Source organism: Petaurus breviceps, unplaced genomic scaffold (genome assembly GCF_028583685.1).
Source record: "Petaurus breviceps papuanus isolate PSGF00001 unplaced genomic scaffold, PetGlider_PUasm1.0 90977, whole genome shotgun sequence".
NCBI classification, from domain to species: domain Eukaryota; kingdom Metazoa; phylum Chordata; class Mammalia; order Diprotodontia; family Petauridae; genus Petaurus; species Petaurus breviceps.
The window spans coordinates 41,488,327-41,516,027 of NW_027187391.1; the positions used below are offsets into that span (position 1 = coordinate 41,488,327).

Below are 27,701 nucleotides of genomic sequence, written 5' to 3' on the forward strand. Positions count from 1 at the left end.
TGAATTAAGCAAACTTTTATTGAAGCATTAAGTTTTGTGGTACAGATTTTAAAAATACATTTTAACTGATTAAAGTCCAACACCATGAAGAGAGAAATTATGACACCAAAACTTCCCCTCTTCTGATCATACTAGATTAATTTGGATTAATACTCATTCAACAGCTTTCACTTTTCTATCAGAGGCTTATGTTTTCATACTCGTATAAACCTGTGCATTTTTCAACTACTTAGGAAGGGATCTTCAGTATATATTTTTTTAAAAAAATCAGACCTCAAGCCAACAAATATATCATCATCAAATCTCTTGGGACACTGTTCAAGAACAAAATTCCACTTGAATTATTGGTCCTCAAAAATATTAAGCACCAAAAAGTATCAGGTGCCACATTACTTACAGATTACAGAATCAAATTGACTGAGTTGGTAGAATGCTTCTTCAATGAAGCCTTTAGTCAAAAACATGCTTAAAATAAAAGTCAAAACAGTGTTCCAACCACTTGATTACTAACCAAGCAGATTTTTTAAAGTTTAGAAACACTAAAAAAAAGTGTTTCATTTATAAATACGGAAGGAACAAAAACACCACTGCATCAATCCAGAAAGAGTCAAAAAACAAAATTGCGAGGACAAGAGGGAAATATCAAATTTAAGTTAATTTTGCTGGTCTCACAGCTGCTAAAATCCCAGTTATTTGCTGAAAATGCCAACTCTTGAAAGCCTGCATCTACTAGTCATCCATTAAATGACCATTTTTGAACATGCCTTGTTTTTTACGAATAGCATTTTACTTCACTGTCTGTCCAAATAACCTAGACAGTTCTCACTTTGTGCAGTCATTCACTTGATGCCATCAAATCATGGTTAAAGGAATCACCACATTAATTAAGAGGAACAACAGATGAAGTCACAACACTATCAAATACAGCATAATAGTCTCATGCACCACAATATCACAGGACTTTCAGTCACAAGATAAAAAGGCATATCGATTCTGCTTGGAACAACAAAATTAGATTAACAGTATATTGTTTACTCACAATTAGGTTGAAATGGCTGCTAAGAAAAAAGTTATGGTGAATGATCCAAGCTGACCGGCATATCTAGTCTGGTAAATTCCATTTCCTTTATACTAAATCTCCCTATTAAATTTGATTTCAAAGAAAATATTAAGTATTTGAAGGTCTGTGGCTATACATTTGGTGCTCTAACTGTGTACGGAATTGGTATAGTTAGAGCCTTCATAACTCTGCCAATGCACTCTAATCATAACCAACACATACCAGAGAAAAGTCTTAGTGCCCTACCCACCTACCCTTGCCAATCATACATGAAAGAGACCAACAAACCCACCCTGACCTGAATTAAGATCTGAACCAAGGTTTTTTCCCACAATGGTGAAAGGCTAATGTTAAACTCAGTGTAACAGTATATTGCTCATTTTATAAATGGGGAGGGGAAATCACTGAGCTTAAAGAACTAAAGATACAGGGAACAAAAGTAATGCTCCAATACTCAATTTATGTAATAAGCAAAATCATCAGCTGTAATAATCATCAATTTTCTTAAGAAGGTAAAATTTCTAACTCCTCAAGTGCAAAGAAATATTTGTGTTTAAGTAGGAATTAGTTTCATTAGAATTAAGAGAAAAATGTGGTCTAGAAATTGGAAGAAACTGCCCATAAAAAATACCTGACAGCAATTTAACAGAACAGTCCCAGATGATTTAGGCTGAGGCCAACACCTAATGAGGACGAAAGCCTTGTCTGTGGGGAATTTTTGGCGATACCTGGAGAAAAATTACACCGTGCATAATCCTAATTGAATTGTTTTTACAAGTGTTGTAAAGTCTCATACAGTAAAAGTTTTTCTCTACATGCACTTCAAGTTCACAGCAAGAGTGGCATAGAATACCTAAACACAGAAGAGAGCAGTCATGCAAGATATCTAACTCCTTGATATAATAATGCATACAATTCAAAATGATTATACTATGATTACATCTAGGGCTTTCCGCAACTACAAGGTGGTGGATATGGAAAGCATGGCCCCCTGTATCATTAACTAGAAAGCTGCCACCACCTTCTATTTGTGTTCTCTTTTTGCGTTTTTTCTTCATTTTTCTTAATCAACTCTGCTGTTGCTGCTGATTCTTAGCAAAACTGGTAAAAACGAAATTGTAATCATTGAACTGAGCAATCTGGCGATCAAGACGTTTAAACCCTTCAATCTTTTGGGCCGAAGAAAACACTGTGCGACATTTAGAACTCTGGGGGGGGAAAAAATTAAGAAACCATTTAGAATATACCAAAGTAAAAGTAGTTTTCAAGAAATAAAAGTTATGAAATAGACAAGCATTTTTTTAAATTCAGTCTTATGTTCTCATAAGGATTGTACTGTGTATTTAGGTTAGTTTATAACAAGATACATTTTTAAAACATGGTGACAAGACATTTTGGAACCTCACCAGACTTGAATTATGTTAAAAAAAAAAAATAGGATGGTGGTGAGACACTGTTATTAGTACTTATTTACTCTTGTAGATGTTATGGTAGGTTTTAGCTCCATAACAAGTACATGATTGTTATCTGAAGACATGTCACATATCTGTTGCTTCTACTTGCTACCTATCCAAAATATCATTTCTGAACCCAAATATTTTTACTAGAAAACACTAAATAAATGGTACTCTTCAAATAAGTGCTCTATACCCCAGGTTAACGTTACCAACAATTACACAGGTTACCTGATTTACAAAGAGGGTGGTCACAAATTTTCCAGGCTTGAAAACTTCCACTACTTTCCTGATCAGGTCATCGTAAGAGGTCTGACCTATGTTAGTTTCAAAGCTAACATAAGAAAATTCTGGTTCTGGAGTGATGTGAATAGTCCAATAAGTTCCCTTAGAGGAAAAAATATATATACATTTTTTTTTTAGTTTTAATAATAGAAAAGTTAAAAAAAATTAAGTGGCAAATGCTGACCATTCTGGCAAAGTAGAATTACTTACATCCGATTTCATTCCATTCATTGAATACCCACAAGGATTGAACATTGTAGCATCAATGACAGAACCTGGTATCAGGTCACGAATTCCACTCACCTAAAATTGTAAGTCAGAAATTTAGACTTAACAAGAAACAAACAACATGAAAAAGGAAACTTAGAAACAAAAATTAAGACCAAAAATAAAATAAAAATGAAAAAGAGCTTACACGAGTGACATCATTTGCAGTAACACCATCTTTCATGTAGAACTGGTCCATAACTGCTGGGTCAAGCTCACTCATCAGAATTTCCAGTGTCTGATCTGGCTGATTAATAACCCGACTCTCTGGAAAATCCAGAGTGTACAAGTACCTATAAAAACCAAAATTTTAACTTGCTAATGATATAACTGACACAATTCTTTAAAACAAACAAAAAATTACAAAATTATACTTTGACATACCAGCAATCAGAATTCATACGCCCCATACAATATGCTGCTCCATCTGTTGAGAAAGGAACAAATTTTGAAATCCAATCCACATGAGTAAGTCTCATTACTATCTTGAAATAATTAGGCTCATACCCTTTATCACAGTTTTAGAGTTATCAGAGACAAATAGCCATGAGAGAAAATATGTAAACAGATACCATCATCCCTCTAATTTGATCTGTTATTCATGGCTACAGAAAAGGACATGAATAAAAGGAACACTATGAATAGGTTAGATTGGCTGAATTCCAACTGCTATAAAAAGAGGTCTGACTCATCTATATGGCACTGGTGATGCACACAGGGGACATCCCTCTTCATTCTAAACCAAATAAAAAATATCCAAACTAACCAAGAAAGTATTTATCAAATGTCTACTAAGTGCCAGACATAATATTAAAAATGGCCAGCAAAGATTCACGCCATTATTGCCCTCACCCACAATCAAAACCATCTTTGTCCTCAAGGAATGCATACTCAGATGTGAAAGGAACATATAATAAAGCTACCTAACAAAAATATTCAAAAATCTTAGTCTACTTAATTTAAGTCACTAAAGCTTAAAAATATTTTAAGAATGCCCTATATTTTATAGAAACAGAACAAAGAGAAAGCACATATAAAGCAAGCTGGGAGAGGAATGGGGGGAGAGACAGAAGATTATAAGTGGGACCAGGAAAGCCTCATGAAGAAGAATGAGCACAAGAGCTGAACTATGAAGGAAACCAAAGATTCCAAGAGGTGGAGGTGAAGTGGAAGAGTATTAGTTAAGTGGAACAGTCAGTACAAAGGTAGAGAGAAGTTACTACACCTGTCAGGTGTGAATAGCATAGAAAGGGAGAATGGCTAGACTGAAAAGTAAAGGAAAATAATTTAAAAAAGGCACAGAAAGGGTTAACATGTGATTCAGGTTGGGGAAATCTTTAAATACTCAACAAGAGTTTCTATCTGATCCAGGCAGTAATTTTTGTATATGTGTGTAAGTTACATATATGAGACCAAAATGAGAGCTGGGAGGTATATTGCCATATACCTTAAAACATGAACTAGACTTTTTATATTTTAATATAACATAATATAAAAAAAATTGTAACAAACATTTCTCTTGGAAGATTCTATAATTCAAATGTCTAACCTAATTTTTATTTGTTGTAGCAGTGGGCTTTACCAATCAAGCACCTTTGGTCTTAAATTCTCCTTTGCCTTAAGAAAAAAGGTACCTCAATGACTTGTACAACCACATTAAAATTAAAATTTCCACTCACATGACTAAATTCCCAATTTCATGACTTAAGAAGACACTACAGTACAGTAGAGAAAACCACAGATCAGAAGCTAGAAGGTCTGTTAAATGGGTTCTATTAAATCACTATGCTTCCTTGGGCCAGTCACTAAAATTTTGTGGGATTCAGTTACCTCATCTGTAAAATAAAGGTGTTTGGAACAGATAAATCTCTTTAAAATAAATAAAAAGGTCCCCTTTTGTTAAGTGATTTAGAATGGTATAAAACAAGGGTTGAAAAAACAGAATGAAAAAAACCCCAACCTTTCTAAATGTATCCCAGCAACTATTGTATAATACAATGTAGACACAATAGATATTTGTTCAAAAAAGGGCATTTCAATTCAATTAATTCACAACTGCAACCCTAAAAGCATGGTATAGTAGACAGAATACTGAACTTGGAAGTAAGGACTGCCTAGGTTCAAATCCTTTATCTCTAACACTAAATAGCCAGTTGACCATAGGCAAATCATTAACTTTGAGCTTCAGTTTCCTCATCCATGAAATGTGGCTGTTAATTCTTAAGAGTATTTGATAGTGGTGGCTAGGTGGCACAGTGAATAGAACACTGGCCCTGAGGAGGACCTGAGTTCAAATCCGGCCTCAGATACTTAAACACAAAATTAGCTGCGTGACCTTGGGCAAGTCACTTAACCCCAACTGCCCCTCAAAAAAGAAAGAAAAAAAATTCACCAAAAAAAAGAAGAGTATTTGATAATGTATGTAAAACAATTCTCAAACTTCAATGTTATATAACTGTCAAGTTACTAAGAATAGGTAAATTGCTAAACAACATAGTAGCAAAATCCTTTTTTGTTAGTGTGTGCTGTCAAAAAATTTCTATTATTTTCTATAATGCAACCCATTAATAAAAACTAAGTAAACTAAGTAAACTATGTGCTTTCATTTAATCGAACTTACTTGGGAAAATTTCATTAAGGAATTCTACTTCTTCCTGGAAATTCCTGTGTGGGTACTCCTGGTGAGAAGGCTTCATGAAATTCTTACGAGAATAAAAGAAGCTCTGAAAAGCATAAATGCACAATTTAATTAAAACCCCACATTGATGTGTCGTGAAAATCTCAAATCATAATTACACCATTTCACCGGAAATAATGCTAGGTCATACCATTTTAGAAACAAACTCCTGTAACTTCCATTTCTCTTTTCCCCATAAACTCACAATCTAATTTCTCTAATTATACTTAATTTTTTGATACTATATCTTAAGCTCCTTGAGACCAGGAGTTTATCCTTATTGCCTTCTTCTGAGTCTAGAATAGAATATTCTATAAAGTTATAGATATTGCCACTAAGAATAGTGGCAATATCTATAATTTGTTTCTGGATATTTTATTTAAAACAACAGTTTTGTGATCTAAAGCAAGCAAACTTCTCTTTCAGGATAGAAATTTAAGCTCAGAAGAAGAATATAAATTGGAATCAATGTTGCTGCAAACGAGTGGTGTTGGGATGGAGGATGTGTCTTGTTCCAAAATGATTGTTGGATTGTCGAACCACACTTGGCATGGAACCACCATGTCAAAACGGGACACTAATATATGCAGGGTTACAAAACTCAATTTCACACATAGGAAACAAAGAAAATCCAACCTAATTTCCATGTCCAACAATCCTAAAACTATGTGCTGTTGATTTCCAAAGGATAATTATGTTCAAATAACTTGGTCAAACATTATACTTTAAAGAAATCATGGCACCCCCTTTCCTACTAACAGGAGGTCAAAGAACATTATCTTTGTTTTAAAAAACCTAGTAAGATAACGGTCAATGAACCTTAGCTGATATAACAAAGTTTATAACTATTTTTAATGATATTAAATATAAAAGCCTAGAGTTACCGTGTTTATGACCTAATTTAGTAGAAATATAATTAGGGGAATAATTAATATCATCAGTGGAAAGAATTCCTCCTTCCACTAATGATATTATTAAAAACACTAGATCATCATCCAATCCCTTATCAAAGTTTTAACTATATGGAAAAACCACTCTTTAAAAAACTTTCCTGGAACCTACCAAGAACTTATTTTAACTTATTTGTATGGATTATCCTCTTGCTCACAAGAAATGCTCTCTCCTATGAGAATACAAAGTAACTTCATGAAAACATCTAAGAAACAATTTTTTCTTCTCTCAAATTCTCCATAATTTACAGTATTATTCATTTGTAAATATTCTACATAGTACTATTATTGAGATTCAAATTTTTTTTTTTTGGCTTTTTGGAGGGCAATTGGGGTTAAGTGACTTGCCCAAGGTCACACGGCTAGTGTTGAGTGTCTGAGGCCGGATTTGAAAGCAGGTCCTCCTGACTACAGGGCCAGTGCTCTATTCACTGCACCACCTAGCCACCCCGACATTCAAATTTTAAAACCAGAATAAATATTTCTGTTCTAGCATGAAGATGGTTCTTTTTATACTTACTTGAATTGAGTCAAACCCACTGTACTCCCTAGCAAGCTCCAACAGGGGGACCAGTGCTTGCAGTAAGAGGGTGGTACCACATGTCTTCAAAATGAAACGTCTCTTGGAGACAAACATGCTACTCTCACTGCAGGAGGTAAGAAAAAAAACCCAAAATAATCACTGTAGCAGTACAGAAGTTTAAATCATAATGCAGAAAATTAACAATGGAAACTGTCACATTAGGCAAGTACTTGTTGAGGGAATAAACATTTTACATGTAAACTTCTACATTTTTTTCCCTACAAAGTGAAATTAAGTCATGCAAGTGCTATTTAATAATTTCCCATAGGGTATTATTTACATGTAAGATCACCTTGATGTAATGTGACATAACACACAAAACAGATTGTTCATTAAAATCAACAAATAATTCAGTACCTAATAAGATACCTGATCAGCATAATTTTTACAAACAAAAAACCAAAAACCAGCACATGATCAGTATCCTTCTCACACATGTCTGTGAACTCAGAAAAACCCACTTTTTGTAGTTTCATAGTGGCAAAATTTTGGGGTTAGGAGAATGTCTTCTTTTCTCTAGTCCAATGATCAACAAGGAGAAAGAGTTGGGCTTATTTTGAATTGTACCTTAAAGAAACCATTGCTATTAAAAAAGGTAATTTGCCAGATTCCATTTACGTTTTACTGAGGAGGTGGTCACTCAGTGAATGAACTATTATTTATTATTTAGCTTTTAAATACACGGTGTCCCAAAAGTTCTACTGCAGTTTTAAGCTAATCAACTTTTGAAAGTTTTATTTGACTAAGGTCAGATCAACCAATGAGAAAAGTTTTCTAGTAGAGGCTGCAATAATATAAATGTTATCAAGCAACAAAACAATACTTACTCTGTTGTTCATCACTGCTTTATATTAACATTTTTCTCGTTTTATTTAGTATAAAAATTAATCTAAGTCCACCAGTTCTTTCGTTTTAGTGGAGATGAAGAAACATGAGGTTCAAAAAATTTAAGTGACTTGGGATCGGCTAGGTGGCGCACTGAATAGAGCACCAGCCCTGGAGTCAGGATGACCTGAGATCAAATCCAGCCTCAGACACTTAACACAAAAACTAGCTGTGTGACCTTGGGCAAGTTACTTAACCCCAACTGCCCTCCAAAAGGAAAAAAAAAAATTAAGTGACTTACCCAAGGTATGGCTACTGTACTTGGCAGAACTAGGACCAGAAAAAAATCTAGGCCTTAAGATACCCAAATATAGCACTATTGCCTCCTTCCCCCCTGTGTACTAAGTAATAGGGCTACTTTTTCCTATTGCTGTTTCAGATTGAATATTAAACTTTTACTACCATTTAGGGCAAAGGGGGGGGGGGGAGAAGGACGGTGCATACAGAGGGTACTGTAATGTAGCGTGTAGCGCAGGGGATCACCTTCACTACAGTAGCAATCTCAATAGGGCTTATTTTAGAGGAATCTTACACAGTAAGGGGAGGGCTTATTTTCAGGATAGGTCTTATTATCGGGTTAACACGGTAGGTATAAATAACCAAGATGAGAGCTAATTTTTTTTTGAAGGGTTGGGAAAGTATGGCAATTGGGGTTAAGTGACTTGCCCAAGGTCACAGGCTAGTTTTGTGTTAAGAGTCTGAAGCTGGATTTGAACTCAGGTCCTCCTGACTCCAGGGCTGGTGTTCTATTCACTGTGCCACCTAGCTGCCCCAAATAAAATTTTTTTTGTGTAGTTTAGTACAGACTAGTAGTTTTAATATTTTGGTACTCTTAATATAGGATGATTATGCCTTAGCAGCTCCTGTTTATATTGCGATATAAATGCTTCAGAATTAAAATGAGAAAGGCTAACCATGTATACTCTTTAAATAAAAAGTACAATTTTACCTGAGTACATAAGCTTCCTGCTTGTCAGTTTTTGTCACACTTATGATTAAACAATGCACATTCTCCAAAAGTTTGTCCCACTCAAACCTATAAAAAGAAAAGTGTATACAGTTAGTTTATATAGCCTTTAGTCCCTTGACTCCCCTCTTAACATACATATCCATAGATACCATCTCTTCTCTTACTATTAGGAAGGGGATTGCACCATCAATTTTCTTTCCAGAACCCAATGTCTAAATCTGGACAACTGCAGCTCAAGCAATGCCAACCAATATACTAATCAGTGTTAGAAATTTACCTAGTTGACAGACAACTACTTATTGTGACCATAACAACAACCCAAGTTTCCTTATTTTGCTCTTGGCATATTTAAAAAAAGAAAAAATTCTATTTCTATACATCTTCCTCTGAAAGCAATATGAAGCTTCTTTATCTATGAAAATGTTAAAGTGTACTTTTCACAATAAGCATGGTCTCGATGACACAGTATGAAAAAGGGAGTAATCTAAAATATTTGATAGTACCACTAGTAGGACTATACGCTTATGGAGATCAAAGATGGAAAGTTTCCAAATATGCTATAAAGCTCATAGAACTTCCTGTTTTGACAAAGAATTGGAAATAAAAGTAAATACATGAGTAACTACTAACTAAATGGCAGTATACAAAACATGAAGAAATGAAATTAGTATGCTCTAAGAGATGATGAATATGAAGAATATGGAAAGATATAACTTAAGCAGAACTACAAAAATATTATACAAAACACTGTAATTACTAATAAGGATAACTTAGCCCAAAAGGATGAGAAAAGGACCCCTTCCTCCTTTCTTTACTGCTTTGGAGGACAAAACATAAATATAAAATATTCCTTATATCAGCTTGAAGTGATGGTACTTAAATGATTTTTTTTGACTTGGCCAATGTGAAAATTTATTTTTCCCAACCTTCCCACTTTAGGGGAGGGGGGAAGCTGAGGGGGAGATAAGTCTTTTGTTCATTGGGAAAAAAAAGTAAGAAAGAAAATGTGGGAGGCAGCTAGGTGGCACAGTGAATAATAGAGCACCGACCCTTGGAGTCAGGAGGACCTGAGTTCAAATCTGGCCTCAGACACTTAAAAACAAAAGAACAAAATTAAATCTATCTAGTTTTTTGTGTTGATTTCATTTCACCAAATTAAATGACTAATGGTTATATAACCATTGGAATATATAACCAATTGCAAAATAAAACAGACAAAAACAAAAAACCCCACCATACATTATTCTACTTTAAACAACTGGGAAATAACCTTCAACCTATCAGTACTAGGAACAGCCTGAAAATTATGGTGAAGCATGGTTTAATGAATATTAAGTCTCACTACAAAAATTAAGATTCCTTGTTTTAACTGAGGTTAATAGTTATTTTGTATTGACCAATTAAAAATTGGGGATTGTGTTTTATGAAAAAGTAAAATGAGTCAAATTTTAAACTGTTTTACTCTAGAAATGTCTTTGAAACCATGCGGCACACCCCCTTTAAAAAAAAATCACTGAAATAGCTTTAGATTTCATTTCCATCCTCCTAAGCTTTAGGAAGCATCTAAACATTCCTCTACCAGAGAGAGAGAGAGAGAGAGAGAGAGAGAGACAGAGAGAGTGTGTAGAGGTGTTGTATGAGGTGTTATACTCTCAAAAGCATTATGATATAAAGGACTTTAGGAGAAAGATCATTTAAAGGCAGGGGAGTTCTTAAGAGTCTATGAGGTTTAAAAAAAATACTGGTAACTATATTTCAGCATTACTTTTTTCCTTTGCAGTCCTATATACTTCATACATTCAAGAATACCCTCTATGATATATCCAAATAGTCATCTAGGCTTAACTTGGAGACCTGCAGAGGGGGCAACCTAGAGAGGTCTTATTTCACTACCCAACATCTATTATTAGGAAGAGTCAAAAATCTTGTCTCTACAGTTTCCAACCTAACATTCCTGGTTCTTTCCCCTGGGGGGACAAACTGAACAAATTTATTCCCCAATCACAATCACAATCCCCTTGCTTCCTATAGTGCTCCCTAGCTTTAGAGGTCATTATATGCCTAAGTTTCTTTTTCCTATTGCTCTGTGGAAGCAGAGGGGAGAGGATAATAAACCAGCCTGCCAACTGCCAAGTCAGACAGGCCAGGCCAGTATCTCCTTCTAATTATTAGTATGTCTTCCCCTCCCTGAGGCACTCACTACCTTTTTCACACCTCAACACTCTATCTGTCAACAACCCACAGTCAGAATAGGTAATACCAACAAGGTTCCTGGACTCCAATGTTGCCCTAGCAAGAATATCTTAGGTTTGGGCTTTGCTATCTCCCCGCCCCCTTATGCCTTACCAACACAAAAGGTAAAAGATTAAGTGAAGAAAAAAACATCCTCTACTTCAATTAGCTTATCAGGTGATAGGAGGTAAGATATTCAGGTTTAAGGGAACTGAAACCCAAATATGTTTAGGATAGTTTGTCTTGGAACATGAGTTCTCAGAGAAGACACCTGCTATCATATTAGAATATGATATGCTACCGTTGTTTCCCCGATAATAAGACCTATCCCGAAAATAAGCCCTCCCTTTACTGTGTAAGATTCCTCTAAAATAAGCCCTATTGAGATTGCTACTGTAGTGAAGGTGATCCCCTGTGCTACACACTACATTTCAGTACCCTCTGTATGCACCGTCCCCCCCCCCGTGAAACGCACGCCGCACTCCGAGCTGCATCCAATCAGAGCTGCAGCAGTGAGCGCGTCATCCTGTTCTTTATTGAATTCATTATTGAATAAAGGTACATTTTTTTGTTCACATTTACCTGTTTATTAAAATTGCTGTCAATGTTCATTAAAATAAAGCCCTCCCCTGAAAATAAGCCCTCTGGTGTTTTTCTGTCCAAAAAAATTAATAAGACGGTGTCTTATTATCAGGGAAACACGGTAGTATGTCTGCCTCTGTAAGGATGACTTAAGGAAACGAAACCTTGGAGAAGCTTTTCCAGTTGTTTTTCAGTTGTGTCCCACTATTCATGATCCCATTTAAGGTTTTCCTGGCAAAGATACTGGAGGAGGAATAGGGAACCAGAGGCCTCCAGGTTCCCCTATGCTTGTACACAAGTGATTTTGCCATTTACTTCTCTAGCTCACTGAACAGATGAGAAACTGATGAAAATGGCTTTTCAGGGGTCATACAACTAGTAAATGTCTGAGGCCTGATTTGAACTCGGGAATGTGAGTCTTCCTGACTCCAGAGTCAATTCTCTACTCACCATACCACCTACCTGTCCAGAGGATAGGAAGAATACATCTTTAAGCCAGCAATGAAGATAAATTCTTAAGGGAATGTTACTGAATGGTTCGTACTTGCAATAACATTGTTTACTATTTTTCACTCTGTGTACAGTTACATTTAGGTTTTATGGTCTAGCAACACAACCACTTTTTCTAACATTATTTTTCTAGGGAAGTCTTCCATATAAATGAATTATAAACTTGAAATGCACAGCATTTTCTTTTAAAACTGGGTAAACCAAATGATTCTATGGAAAGACAATATGGAATAGTATAAAAAGCAAAGGATTTTGAATTGGGTTTTCTGAAGCTATGAAATTCTACATCTTTCGCTTGTGTGTGAAATGAAGATAATCTACTTCATAGCATTGTTGTGAATTTTTCTGTTATTAGAAAGCTTACGGGGCAGCTAGGTGGCACAGTGAATAGACTACAGACCTGAGGTCAAATCTGGCCTCAGACACTTAACACTTACTAGCCATGTGACCTGTAGGGCAAGTCAGTTAACCCCAATTGTGTTGCCCCCCTCTAAAAAGCAAAAAAAAAAAAAAAAAAAGAGTTTATAGTCCATACCTTTATAAATTAGCATAATCACATTCTGGTCTTTTAAGAAATTAAATTATACTGTCTGCACACCATGCACTGTAGCACTGTAAATCCATATATAAATCTTGTTCTATTTACCAGAAGATATTCATTATGATATTAAGGATATTGAAACCCAGGAAGAGTTCTAGTTATCTGATTTGCTCAAGGTCAGGATAGCAAATGGTAGAACTGGAAATTGAACCCAGATCCTTTGATTACAACTGTTTTCTCCCTCTTGCCTATGTGCTATACTATAGAGGGCAAAAGGTATTTAAGCAATAACAATTAAAACAACACAATTTTTTTTCTGGACCTATTAATATGTACTTTTCTGTCTTCTCCATACACACCCATAGTTTTACTTTAAGTTAAATCAGTAATTTTATGCTGATGCAAGAATGTTAAGGTCAAGATATTTCTTGACCTTAAAGATGATATTTAGGGTAGGGGGAGAGGGAAGAAAGAATGGTAAGTGGTGGGAGGATGTCAAAATGGACAAGGTAATTGGAAGGAGAATGTTTTACGGATTCAGAGGAAGTGATATTTAAGTTTAGCAGTGAAAAAAGAATTCAGAGGTAAGACTAAGAAAATGCATTCCAGTGTATAAGGCAGAGGCAAGCTAGTTTGGAGCAACTATTAGGAAATGACTTTTGTCTGAAATAGATCATAAACAAAACAAAGATAGAAAGACTGTTGGGTGCTGTTGTGACAGAGGGGAGGGTAAGTCTAATACAAAGCTACAAATATATTTTATCTAAGAGGCAATACTCATGATTTCTGCATCTGGGTTTAGAAAAGACCATTTCTGTCTTAGAATGAATAGAAAATTCCATTTTAAAATATGACCTACAAATAATTTGTCAAGTAAATGGTCAATTGTTCCAAATTTCAACAAATTATATAACATTTCAGAATAATATGATGGGGAAATTACATTAAAAAATCTACTAGAAATTATTCACCATGACAGTTTCACTGTGTCACACATGTGGAGATTGGGTAAAAATGTAAAGAGCATATATAACACCCACATTAATACATTGTTGGTGGAGCTGTGAAATGGTATAACCATTTGGAAAGCATTTTGGATTTACACAAATACAGCAACTTTAAATGTCTATGCCCTTCCAATAAGAGGCTCCATTACTGGGTCTTATACACTAACTGAAGTCAACAAGAAAAGGTCCCCACACTAATCCACTGCTGGTGGAGTAGTGAAATGATCCAACCCTTCTGGAGAACAATTATGGTGAGAGAGGAAGATATTTTGGAACTCAAAAGTTTTTTTTAAAATGAATATTAAAATTATCTTTACACATACTTGGAAAAAATAAAATATTATTTAAAAATTAAGAAGAAAAAGTCACCATATACTCCAAAATATTTATTAGTAGCACTTTTTTTGGGGGACAGCTAAGAATTTAATACAAAGATGCCTATACTTAGAGAATACTAAACAAATTGTGGTAAGTGAATGTAATGAAATACAACTGTGCTGTCAAAAATACTAAGAAGTATCTTAGATCTATATAAGATCTATATGAACTGATCCAAAGTATGCAGAGTCAAGAAAACAATAAAAATGATGACCAAAAAGCAGTGTAAACAGAAAGATGACCATCAAAAAAAAAGTAAATACAAAATTTAAAGTATATAGCATCTATCATAAGTCAGCTAAAGGAGACAATTACAACAAGGAACTAAGTTGGAAATTAAATCACTTCCTGAAGTGCTGTTTAGAAACCAAAGGATTTCTTCCATTCAGATACTCAGTGAGTAAAGATCAAATTATTGCAGAGGCATACTGGTGGGGGTGAGGGGTAGTAGAAAGGATGAGTGAGGATTGTCTGAAAAGACAATTTCAGTGACTCATAAGCCAGAGATTTAATATAGTCCTAATAATATTTTTAGAGCATGAACATTGATTGAGATCCCTGACCTAACCTGCACAGATGCCATTTTTATCTTGTTACCTATCCCCCCAAAAACATGTTTCACATCAAATTAAAACTCCTAGCCAAAGGGTTCAAAACTACCCCTCATCTCTAGCTCATGCCCTACCCCATCCCAAATAGACCTAATTATCCCCACTGCTAACTCAAGACCTATTCCTAACTTGATAAGTCAATAAACATTTATTAAGTGCCTATATACAATGTGTCTGGTACTAGGTTAAGTACTGGGGACACAAAGAAAGGCAAAAGGCAGTCCTTGATCTCAAAGAACTCGGTCTGATGGGGAAGACAACTACCAGACAACTATATGTACCTGTTGGAGGTGACAGGACACCACTAGAGTGGGGATAGGTGGTATGTGGGAGTGACATAGTCAGATCTGTGTTTTTGGAAGACCCCTTGACAGCCTTTGTCAGCCTTTGGAAGACCCCTTGACAGCCTTTTGGAAGACCCCTTGACAGATGAGTGGAAAATGGCTTTCTGATCCACTTTGTTAAAAGGGTATTGCAGTTAGTTCTTGGGAACTACTGACTTGCACTTGACCTCTACCAGACTCAGTTTTCTTCTATGTACAGGGTTGTTTTAAGAAATGTTTTGTAAACCTAAGAACACTATACATAAAAATGCAAGTTATGAAGGAATTATCTGCTAACGTTTTAATATCTCTGCGCATCAATGTACCTTAGATTCAATTTATACACAAGATTGGTAAGGATATCCTTCATATTATATTAAGTATAAAGATAACAAAATTTTAAACAAAGAGCTATTCAATCAAAAAAACAAATATTTTAAAGCAACACTGATGAAGTGGGCTGTAGATCAAATGACCTCTGTGGTCCCTTCCAATCCTATAATATCAAAGTAAATGTCATTTTAAATGATAAACAAGTCACAGGACTCTGCAACTATACCAGTCTCATAGGTTGGAAGATCAATTTTAATAATGTGTGAAAAGTACTACTACTATAATATACACTATTAAGTATATACTAGCCGATGCTTTGGAAGGAAAATATTTTTCTTTATAAAAATTGTATAAAGATTACTCAGGCTGAAAAAGTGGTAGTGTTTCAGACTGTTGATCAAAAAACTCACTTCAAACTGTCTGATGCTATTCTTTAATCCAATTAATCCAAGTCCCTTCTGTTCTGGGCAGCAACTAGGAGAAGCTACTTGACTTTAGGTGGGTTTAAGTACAGATACATGAAGGTTAAAAAAGTTGGAGGTGGGAGATAGAGAGAAATAACTGTCAAAGTTATTAAAAAATAATTTTTTATTTCAAAACTTTTTTACTAAAAGGTTTTTTGGCTTAGGCTGTGGATTCCTTTAATGTAAATCATTGATGCTGTAAAGCTTGAGCAATGACGTAGTCAAGTATGGAATGAGTTCCGGGAAAGTTAATGCTGAGGTTTCAATTACTATATTTGCAACTACTGGTCCTCAGCCTTTACTGCAAATTTCTTTTAACCATAAAACTCTTTGTTTCAATGTCTTAAGTGTAGCATAAAAACTGCAAAATGACTGCTATAGATTTAAATGTATCTTCCAAATAGAGCTTTAGTACAACTATTAAATTAACCTGTCTTTCAGCAACAAATAAAATACCGTTCAGTGACAAAATTTTCACACGTAAATTTGAACAATGTATGTATGTTTCTTACCCTGTATCTAACTCCACCTCCTTATTAAGTTAAAAAATTCACTGTCTTTGTGACTGCTAGAGACACAAAAGGAAGAATTATTTTAAAAACTTTGCTTTGGTAAGATCAACCTAGTTTTTCTCCCCCACGTAATTTGCTTAGTGACTTAAAATATGAAGTGACAAAGTTATTGACCTGTCTTCAGATCACTTCAAGAAACAGACATGTCACAATTAGATGCTGTTACTGGCACATAATTAATGTGGAAATCCTTACTGTAGTTTGCAGATCAAGCATTTTCCCCCTTCCCAATCAGTCAGAAATGTCCTTTATTTATTTAGCAAAGTACTAATAAGTGCTTCCTTTTCATCTGACAGAGGAAACTGACCTGTCTTTATATAGCTACAAAAACTTGAATTGGAGGTGGGATTTAAAGCCAGTTCTCCTAAAGTCCAGTTTTCAAACAAAGCAAGTAGTTTCAATGATTTACTGCAATCTCCTGCTTTACTTTTTCTTTAATAGGTTCTGCAACTTCAATCTTAAACTCATATCCTAAAATAGATTACTTGAGTTGTAATTTCTGAGACCATATAATGTAAATTGCTCACATTTTAACAGGTAAGAAACTGACCCTGGAATATTCTCTTCAGGGGAAAAATTCAACACACACAACTTATACAAAGAGATACAGTGAACATAAAATGCTTATAACAGTTTATGAAAGTAGCAACATAAACTTAAATTTTGTTCAGCTTATACATACTTTAAATAAAATTAAAACCTGTCAGGAGGACCTGAGTTCGGATATGACCTCAGACACCCCCCCCCCCATGTTACTTAACCCCAATTGCCCTCCAAAAAGAAAAAGAAAAACCAGGGAAAAAAAAGTACAGAATTTTTAAGGTACTACTGATATTTGAGATTTTAATTTTTAAAAGTATAAATTAATAAGCTGTCCTTTTCTATGAACTTTAAAGCAGGTTACAAAAAGCAGAATGAATTTACTTTAGTGTATACAAATCCAGTTCATGAAATCAAGAAATCTCTGAATAGGTCAAATTTGCTTTAGCTTATTTTCAGAGGTACTTGCTGATCAGCCTCCTAAGTTAATTCTTTCCCTCATTCAACAAATATTTATTGAGTTACTATGTATAAGACAAACATGTTAGTGCTATGGAGGTCATTTATTTGGGTCACAATATATAGATAACACATACAAAATTAAACAAATGTATATTCTAAATCTATATAATGGGGTGTGAGAAGACACTGGTAATAGTTGACCCCAGTTGGCTAGGGGAACCCCCCCAAATCCTTCTAAATGATAATCATACTTCTATCCATTTTATATTTATGCATTTCCAGGGGGAATAAAAGATATACAATCCAGATTATCAACATTTCAACTTAACAGTTCAATGACTTCCTACAGTACAAATCTAGGCTGTGGCTCCAGGTTAATAGCTTACAAAAAGGGAGGAGGGAGAGAGCAGCCTGAATTACAGTCTCAACTGCCCTATCAATAAAGATCCAAAAACTATCAAATTCCTTTCTATTACAGATTACTGTTCTGTAAGTTGCCCCAGGTTGAATCTGAAATCCACATGCTATTTTTCTGGTCCTCATTTATTTGAGAAAAAAAAAGTAGGGAAAACAATTTACCTCTATAGTTCTAAAGTTGGAACAAAAAGAATGCTCAACAGAGAGTATTATTGGCAATTAAAAAAAAAAAACAAAAGCAATCCCACTGAATTTGGCTTACCATGTTCAGATGACATATTATTGAAAGAATTATTTCCATATCTTCTTAAAACTATCTAAGACTGGTTCCTGAATCCATTCTTCAATCTAACTACTTTAAATGTGGTGGAGAAATCCCCAATTAGTCTAATTTTGTTAAAAAAAAAAAAACTAAACTGGGAAGTTTGAAAAACAGATCCAAGTTAAACAAAGTGGAATGGAGATTAGTGTTGAGTTTACCCTCTAATGTACAATATAATTCCACTCCATCTTGTTTTAAAATATGAGAAACACCATGCCTCTTAACCTTTCTGGATTAAGATTTCTATAACTAGTGGGCATCATAATCAGGACTGTGACTTAGTTCTCTGAACTTCCAGCCTAATGTAATTTTCTTTCCATTATATAACAATGGACCTCACAGTTACTTTATATACTCATATATCCAAGGTCTCTGTACCAGGAATGACAGTGTGTATATCTTCTCACCATTACACAAAGTATTCTACCTCCACAAACTACACTAAAATTCCTCTTGACAAGAAAACCTCTTTCAACTCTTTCAAATTAGTTATCCCTGGACCGGAACACTAGTAAGCCAATATAGTCTTCATTCTCACAGAAACTTCCAGGCCCAATAGTTTGTCACAGGCTCTGGGATTTCTTTGGCCCCACTTTATTCCCTTAGAAATTTTCACTCTTAGAGTTAGTCAATTCAACGTTAACATTGTCCTCAACAATTTTGAGTCCTTATTTTAGCCATTGTCAAGTAGACCCCTTCACAGCTGCATTCCGATACAGAAGATTCAGCAAAGCATATCTTTTCCACAGTTCCTTCCATTGATACATGTGTACCATAAATTGTAAATCCAAGTACAAATTTTTGGAAAAGACAATCCTGTCCACAATGAACAGCCCGCCTCATAGTGGCTAGTTTCAAACATGCCCAAATCTTTCTGCTTAAAATATTCATGCCATCTGACCCCGAGGCATTTACCTGTCACCAATAAGTCCTCAAACTTACCAAAATATTTATTGCAGCACTTTTTGTGCTAGCAAAGAATTGGAAACAAAGTAATTGTCCACTGACTGAAGGAATGCTTAAACAAGCTGTGGCATGAGAATGTTAATGGTTATATTACCGAAATGATGAATATGATGAATACTGAGAGAGAAGCATGGATTTACATGAACTGATGCAGTCTAAGAACAGAAGAAGCAAAGCCAAGAAAATATACAAACTATAACAATGTAAACCTAAATAACTACAAAACCATCAAAAACAAACGTTGCAAAATTATATATAAAGAACAAGAAAACAAACAGCTCAAAAGGAGACATAAGAACACATCTTTTTTTGCAAAAGAGGTTCACAAAGGTGGGAAAAGTGCTTATTTTTTTCTATATACTCATCAGTATAGCTGCTAGCTTTTTCTTTTGCCCAGGATCCTACAGCTGATAAATATCTGAGGATGCATTTGAATTAGTCTTCCAGACTCTAGGCCTGGCCATTATCATCTACTGTACCAACTAGCTGCCCTTCAGAATAATCCCAAGGTGCCCCTCCCCTTCATACCGCCCAACAAATTACCTTCACTATATACTATCTCCCTTTCCAAGCATCTCACTTATAAAATACAAGCTTGCTGTTTTCCTCCCTCTCCTAGGCTCTCATGTACAGTCCTACTGACTCCACTTTCTCACCTTTAGTTCACTTCTCAACCCTCTAGCATTTTCAACTAAAACTACTTTCACCAAGGTCAGCAAGTATCTTCATTGCTAAATTCAGAGGTCTTTTCTCAGTTTTCATCCTTCTTGATCTCTCTTCAACGGTGGACACCATTTTCATCTTTCTTTTGGATATGTTCTCCTTCCTTTGGGACACTATTTTTCATGGTTCTCCTTCTTACCTGTCATACCATTTCTTTTCAGTCTTACATTATTTCTATTTCTTCCATGTCACCTCCATCTACTTTCTCCATGTCTCAGGGCTCATCCTAGAGCTTCTGTCCATAAAGAATACTAAGTCAATCTTATCAGATCTGGTAGACTCAACTGTTCTCATACCTCTATGCAAATGACTCCAAATCTTCTGGTCTTACCTCTTTCTCCCCTTCGAAAATCTCCTACTGGGACATAACCACCTGCAGGTTTTACATGTATACATGAAACTCAGCAAGTTCAAACAGAATTCATTATCTCCCCTCCTAAACACACCCTTTTTCCTTCTAAATTCCTGTTTTTTTTCCCCAAGGTTGTCACCATTTTCCCAGTCATCCAGAAATTCCCTTTGACATTTAAGGGTCCTTCATATTATGGCTCTAGGCTAAATTTTTTAAAATAGGCTTTTACACACACAGCACAGGATATCCCATTTCTTACCTTTATGCCTTTGTAAAGCCCATAATCTTAGAACGTTACCACCAGACAGCTGATGGCACAGTGTATAGGCACTACAACTGGGGACTCCTCTTTCCAAGTTTAAATTGGACCTCACTCACTAGCTGTGTGACCCTAGAAAAGTCACCTAACCCTGTTTGCCTCAGGTTAAAACGAGTTGGAGAATGAAAACTATTTTTGTCAAGTAAAGTTCAAATGGGGTCATTTCCCTCACCCTTACCCCCTTCTTTTGATGCCACTCTATTCCTGTTCAAAAATTACCCTGGGAACTTAGGTCATAGGATTATCAATTTCAGGCTGGAAGGGAATTTGGAGATCACCTAGTCTAATCCTCTCATTTTACAGATGAATGAACTGAACCTTAAGAGATGCTAAAATTAGGTCTGGACAGGAGACTGATTCGAATCCATATTCTCTGACTCCAAATCCAGCATTCTTTCCCCCTGGATTTGGAGTCAGAAAATATTCAAATTACAACAAAACCCATGACAATTTCTGGGCATTGGTACTACTTAAGGCTATATAATTTGATATACACAAACAGCTTTATATAGTGTGAAGTAGGTAATGCAAATATTATTCCATTTCACAAATGAGGAGTCTCATAGAGATTAAATAACTTTTCTATGACCACAGTAACCTTCAATTCGTTTTCTTTCAACCAGACTGCTATACAGCCAAATACAACATTTTCCAATTCGACATAATATTATAGACAGGCATCTATGGTTATATAACCTAACCAAGCATTATAAAGATGCAATAAATATTTTTAGAGTTCTTATACTAGGTGAAAGCCACTTTAGTTCACATACTTTAATTCCATAGACAAGCAAAGAAGTATTACCCAAGCTCAACACATTTTCTAAGTGACATAAAATTATTTGGGGTTTCCTTTTCAAGTAACTCAGAAACTAAATTATTGAAGAAAATAAATATATCTGTCCTCTTTACTCAAGTTTCACATTCTTGACCATGTGACTAGATTGATTACAAGTCACTACCCCCTTGCATGGAAATTATGAATCAAGTCTAATAACCAAATTTTAAGTAATAAAAATGGTCTAATTTTTCATTAAAAAAGATTTAATTTATTTATTCCACTACAATATTAACCTACAAAGCATGTCACAACTTGTTTAGTGCACACTGCACTATTCAGAGATACTCTAAAACTTGTTAGATACTATAGCTTAACAAGGTAGATGGGAAATATGCCAGAAGAATGGTATTATTTTGTAATCATCATTATTCTTTTTACACACCCTGGAAAATTCTACTAAGTCAATTTACTACTTTAATGATCTTCCTCAGTCTTCTCTGCTCATACCTCCATGGCCAGGGGTCAGAATTTCATTACAGCATCTATGTACACATTCCACCCCCCCCAATAAAGTAAGGAAGGTAGTTAGGCTAGTTTAAGGTACAAAAATCCCTTGTCATACTATTTAAATTTATAATATACATCGAGTAGCAGTTAAGTGAAGTAAAGCCTGCTGAACCTGGGTCAGAGAGATGAGAAAATAAAAACTAGGTTTGTGGGCCTGTGAGTGAACACACACAATGTGCACACACAGACACAAGCATGTCTGCACTCAAGTCTAATAAATGCTTGTTTACTAAGGACCAGATGTTTTGAAAACTAATGGGAGTGCCTCAGAATACATCAATGAGCTCTTCACCAAAAAACATGTCCAAGCTACTTTAAAAAAAAAAAATCACTTCATTCCACAATTTCTAAGCTTTATTAAAGGATTCCACAGAAGTCTTTGGGTTTCACAACTAGCTTAACTGTACTCAGTTGGATCAATCATGTATTTTCCCTAAATTGGTAATCTTATTGCTTTATGAGTCTAGAAAAATGGTTTTTACAAGCAAAAATCTGAGGACTCCAGAAAGACTGAATCTATTCTCCAGTCTTTTTTTTTTTTTTTTGGGGGGGGGGGGGGAAGAGTGAGGAGGGCAATGGGGCTTAAGTGACTTGCCCAAGGGTCACATGGTTAGTGTTAAGTGTCTGAGGCCAGATTTGAACTCAGGTCCTCCTGACTCCAGGGTTGGTGCTCTATTCAGTACAGCACCTAGCTGCCCCTCTCTTAATAAATTTTCTTGAAGAGTACCCAAGAGTCAACTAAATGGCAACTTGGTGTCACAGTCTAAAATGCCTTAAATTTAGGTTACAATCCAGCTGGATCTTCTACTATGTGTGACCCTAGCTAGGTATAAATAAATCACTTTCACCTTTGTGGGCTGTTTACTAGAGGTCTCCTTTTCATGTTCAAGTTCTGTGATCTAGGAGATAGGAGAAACCAATAGCTTCTGAGGGAAAAAAATTTCAAGTCTAAAGTCAGGGCCTTTCTTACTCTTGCAGGATGGGTCCTTCAGTAGCCTGGTGAAGCCATTCTCAATCATGTTTTTAAATTCGTAAAACAAAATAGGATTACAAAAGAAACAAATTATTTTGAAATATAATTTCCAAAAATGCTTAAAAAAAAGTTCAAGAACCCAGATTAAGAATCTCTACTCTTTCCCCAGGGTTTCCCACAAAACAAAAAGATCCTACAAAATAGTTAGTTCTATCAGGTGACCCTTTCATAGGCAGATTAAAATCTACATTAATACCACAAATCTTCACTAAAGGAGAATTCAATATATACTCCTGTTAACATCCCTCAAATTCTATGGTTTTAAAATTACCTACCACCTTGTAAATAAAAAAAAAACCTTTATAGCTCTTAGTTCATCCATCAAATTCTTCTCCAAGAAACTATTTAAATCATGGAGGAAACGTTCATCTCTTGGCCAAGGAAACCTGTTATTCTGTAGCTAAAATTTCTATAACTCACTTCCATTCAATTACTCTTCTAGAATAACTCTTCTTTAGAGATTTCTAGCCACATCAATTTTATTATGGACACATACATAGGGAGGTTTTGTCTCTTTTTTAAGTGTAAGAACAAGGAAAAGTAGCAAGTCTTAAGCATCACACAAAACTTAGAAAGAGTCAGTGTACTTTTTAGTCACAACGAACACCAGGAATCCTTCTGATTTTACGGCTGGAAAACGAGCTACAAAAAAGTGCCTAAAATGCCTCCCTAGCACCTCCTAGTTTTCCCCTTAACCTCTGTGGCTCTTTATCAGAGGATTAGGTCTGAGCGGCAGCCAACAACATTCTTCAAAATCCCATTGGCTAACAACCATAGGGCCCAACATTCTGCCTACCCTAAAAGCTCTCATTGGCCCAACTTTTCAATGAAGAGGAGCCTGCGAGACGATAAGGCAGAGCTAAGAACCTCACGTGTAATCGTAGTTATGGCCACTGGGGCGGGGTGGGGGGAACATAAAGGAGGGCTGCAGAGAAATGTGAGGAAGGAAAAAGACTGTTAAAGCACACGTTGGTCCTCCAGAGACACTAGGTCGCACGACACTAGGTTTAAGCAATTTCTTTCAGGTACCTCTCATTATAACCACCTTGCAAGAAATACAGGCTAGTATTTCCAATAATGCCATTGTTTAAAAAAAAGGAGGGGGGGAAGGGAAATTAGAGCTAGTTTCTGAATTTACCTACAAAGAAGCCACCAGCCACCACCAATGAAAGGAGTTTCTAAAAAAGCTTCTAATACTGGTTCTGTGACCTCAGGTACAAGGAGTCCATGGCCCCAGATCTCCTTGACCAAGCTTTAAGGCATTAAGCAGTAATAAATACGTACACACAGAGCATTATGTCCCCAGGCAGAAATAATTGCAAGGACGGGCATCTATCCTATTAACGCTGCATACTAGCTCCCCGTGCCCCCAATGTCACTGGCTCAAGTAACAGGTTATACTGCACAAGGTCAGAAAAGCCTCTAGCCAATACTTCCTCTCCGAGCCTACACTCTGGGGCTTCCTTGCCCGTAGGGGCAGCCACCCACCAAGAGCGACTGCAGACCAGCCTCGAGGGCAAAGGCGGATCTCCCAGGCCCGGAGGCCGCGCGGGCCACGCGCTAGGCCGGAGGTTTTGGTGCAGAGCATTTCAAGGCGACAGTGGCGCCCCCCTCCCCATCCCCCATCCCCCATCCGAGGCCGCCCGAGGCACTGCGACACCGCCGCCTCCCATTCACTCCCACCACAAGGAGCCTGCCAGCAGGGACCCGACTAGTACACAAGGGGGAGGCCTCTGAAGGCGGGTTTTTATGGCGGCTCCGCAGGAGGCCTGCTTAAATGAGACCCTTCTCCGAGGAGGAACCGGGAGGAAGTCCCCTTCCTCCCGGCAGGGGCGGGAAGAGTGTATCTGCCTTCTTCCCCCAAACTAGGGGCTGAGTACAGCTGGGGGTGGTGGTGGTGGTGGTAATAGCGGGATCGAGGTCAACTAAAGAAGACAGAAGAGCCGCCCAAGATAGAGCCCCAGGCTTATTAGGCTGGAGCTGACGGCGCCGAACACACCTGACCAGGGGTGGAAAGGAAGACCAAGCCACCGACCCGCTCTCCCACTTTCTCTCCCTCCCTCCAGGCGGGGGCGGCGCCCAGTAGCCCGGATGGGTGAGCATTCCAAACCTCAATCACCTGAAGCCCGCGCTCCCCCCACCCCACCCCACCCCACCCCCGGCCCGCGGGAAGGACGTTACCTGAGCGCGGACGGCACGAGGCAGAGGCCCCACCGCAAACGGCGCTCCAATCCCCTCACCCTTCCCCCCACCATCATCATCATCATCACCACGAAAAATTAGAGCGCCGACCACGGAACACAGGATTTTACCACCTGACGGCGAGCAGCTAGTTCCCGGCCCTCTCGACACCTCCGCCCCCCTCCCTCCCTTCAAGCCCCTAGCTCGGCCCGAAGACCTCTTATCCGTGCCATCCTCTAGGCCCCCCACGCGCAGCCCCGACCTTGGGATGGTGCGGAGATCCCCAGATCCTTTGCTCTCGTCTGGCTGCTGCCGGGAGAACCAAACCTCCAGCAGCTTCTCGGTCCCTTCGAAGAAGTGTGCAGCTTCCATCACTGTGAGACAAGCGAACAACCAACAACCACAGAAAATCAACTAAATTAAATCTCTTCTCCCGCTGCCGCCGCCTCCGCCGCTGCGGGTTGTTCCTGCTGCTTCTTTAAAGTTCAGGAGGTTTTTTTTTGTTTCTGGTTTGTTTTTTTTTGCGTGCGTGTGGTTCTTTTTTTTTTTTTTTGCTTCTGTTATAATTTTATATTAACTTTTTTTAAAAAAAAAGATTAATAAAATTTTTCCCGGCTTTTTTTTTCTCTCGTGCGAAAGTTGAACGTGAGTCTGTTGGAAATAGAGGCAGATGCTGTTCAGTCTTTTACTCCGCTGGTTCCCGTTACAGAGAAGAGCATAGAGCGAGCGCTAGCTAATGTCGCCGGCCATACTGTGTAAGCGAGGGCGCTGCGTGAGCAAGTCTCTTATATAGCCCCTCGCCCCGTAGGGTCAGGAAGTGACGCACACGGCCCCGCCCCTCCCGCTCATAGCACCAGCCGGCTGTCAATCATTTGCCGTATTAGGTTGGGGCGGGCCTCCCGCGAGCGCCGGGAAGCCGCTTGCCAGGTCAGTTTTTTGCCATGGCTTCCTTCAGTGGGATACTGTACCAGAGGAAGAGACCGCGTTTGTTCTTAGCTGGGGAGACTAAATCAGGGTGGAAAAGGAAGAGCCTAGGAGGAGTTGGGGAGGAGGACTCGGCTGTGACTGCTGAGCTTTTAAAAATTCAGCAAGCGTGGGCGGGTCCTTTTCCCCGAGATGGGCTGGGCTGGGCGGTGTGCAAGGCGGTGCAGGGTTGGGCTGGCTGCGCTGCGGGGGAGCGGCTCGCTCCCTTCTCTATGGGGTGTGTTTGGTCGCCCATGCTTCTGATTAACCTGGCTATTCTCCGAGAACTATTTCTCCGAACCAAAAAAAAAAAAAAAAAGGAAACATCCACGGTTTTTAAAACTCAACACGTTGTCCCTGACGCATGCACTTGCAAAGAGTGGTATCACCAGGCTTTCGCTTCTTTTGCTCCAGCCTTAAGCTAGCGTGCGAACAGGAATGAATTCGTATGGCTTTTACACAATAGGCAGAAGCTGTTGGGTTTTTAAAAGCCTTTTTTAAAAAGGAGGAACGAAAAGCTGTGTGGCGCCCAGCCCTTGAGGGCTCTGAGTCTACCCCGAGCTGCGTCCATTAACCTGTTCTTCCATTAGAAAGAGCTTCTCTAAACCTCGTGAGTTGGTGGAGTGCGGAGCTCCTGCAGCTGGCAACTTCATGCCTTAGTGGGTCAGACTTTAAGAATAGGAATTTGTTCTTCAGAGATATTCCTCCAAATAGAAAATTACCAAATACAAATGGGACATTAACTTTATTGGCAAATCTGAGAGACGTCTGATTTGTTTCTCACAAATCTCAACCAGCTGGAAAATGGTCTATGGGAAGAGGGGCGTTGGCATTATGTCTCAGAATTCAGCAGGTATCTTAATAAATAGAAAACAGTGTTCTAGAATGGGTCAACTAGGACTAATAAGAACTACATAATTGTTGAGATGACATTCATATAAAATGAATATATGACCGACAAAGGCAAGACAAAGTTAGGAGGGGGTCAAAATGGCACAGTGAACCTTTGTCTTATTTTGCACCTGGGAGAACTTGGAAGATTAAAAAATACACGAGACGAAATAAATTCCACTTAAGATCAAAAAAGACTTTTTTTTTTTTAACTGGGCTTCAAGATGTTGTCAGCATGGGAAAAAAAAAAAACTGGAAAAGAGGTTTGAGCTTGCATTCCAGATACCCTGCAGGGCTATATACTTGTCCAACAAGCATAAGGGTTTGTTCACATTTCTCCATGAAACTTGTTGAAAGCAGCTGGGTATTGAGGTTGTTATTATATTTACTAATAATCTTGCCACCTTGTACAAAAACATCTGACTGTTTAAATTGGGGTTATGAACTCCCAGTCCATCTTTCCATTAGTTGAGGCAAAGACAAGCAAATGGCTAGGCGAG

General features: G+C 37.4%; 1 protein-coding gene across 3 annotated transcripts; it reads right to left on the reverse strand.

Moving 5' to 3' along the window:
• AMD1 (adenosylmethionine decarboxylase 1) lies at positions 1 to 26,126 on the reverse strand. 3 transcript variants are annotated; one of them, XM_069077045.1, is made up of 9 exons: positions 25,610 to 26,126; positions 9,111 to 9,197; positions 7,214 to 7,340; positions 5,687 to 5,789; positions 3,451 to 3,493; positions 3,215 to 3,359; positions 3,010 to 3,102; positions 2,746 to 2,901; positions 1 to 2,268 (listed from the first exon to the last, which is right to left on the reverse strand). In XM_069077045.1, the coding sequence occupies exons 1-9, from the start codon at positions 25,717 to 25,719 to the stop codon at positions 2,128 to 2,130; spliced, it is 1,005 nt and encodes a 334-aa protein (XP_068933146.1). In that variant the 5' UTR covers positions 25,720 to 26,126; the 3' UTR covers positions 1 to 2,127. The 3 variants fall into 3 exon arrangements, with proteins under 3 accessions (XP_068933146.1, XP_068933147.1, XP_068933148.1); XM_069077046.1 differs by lacking the exon at positions 25,610 to 26,126 and adding an exon at positions 25,348 to 25,430; XM_069077047.1 differs by lacking the exon at positions 25,610 to 26,126 and adding an exon at positions 20,254 to 20,273.
• Positions 26,127 to 27,701: the final 1,575 nt, after the last annotated feature.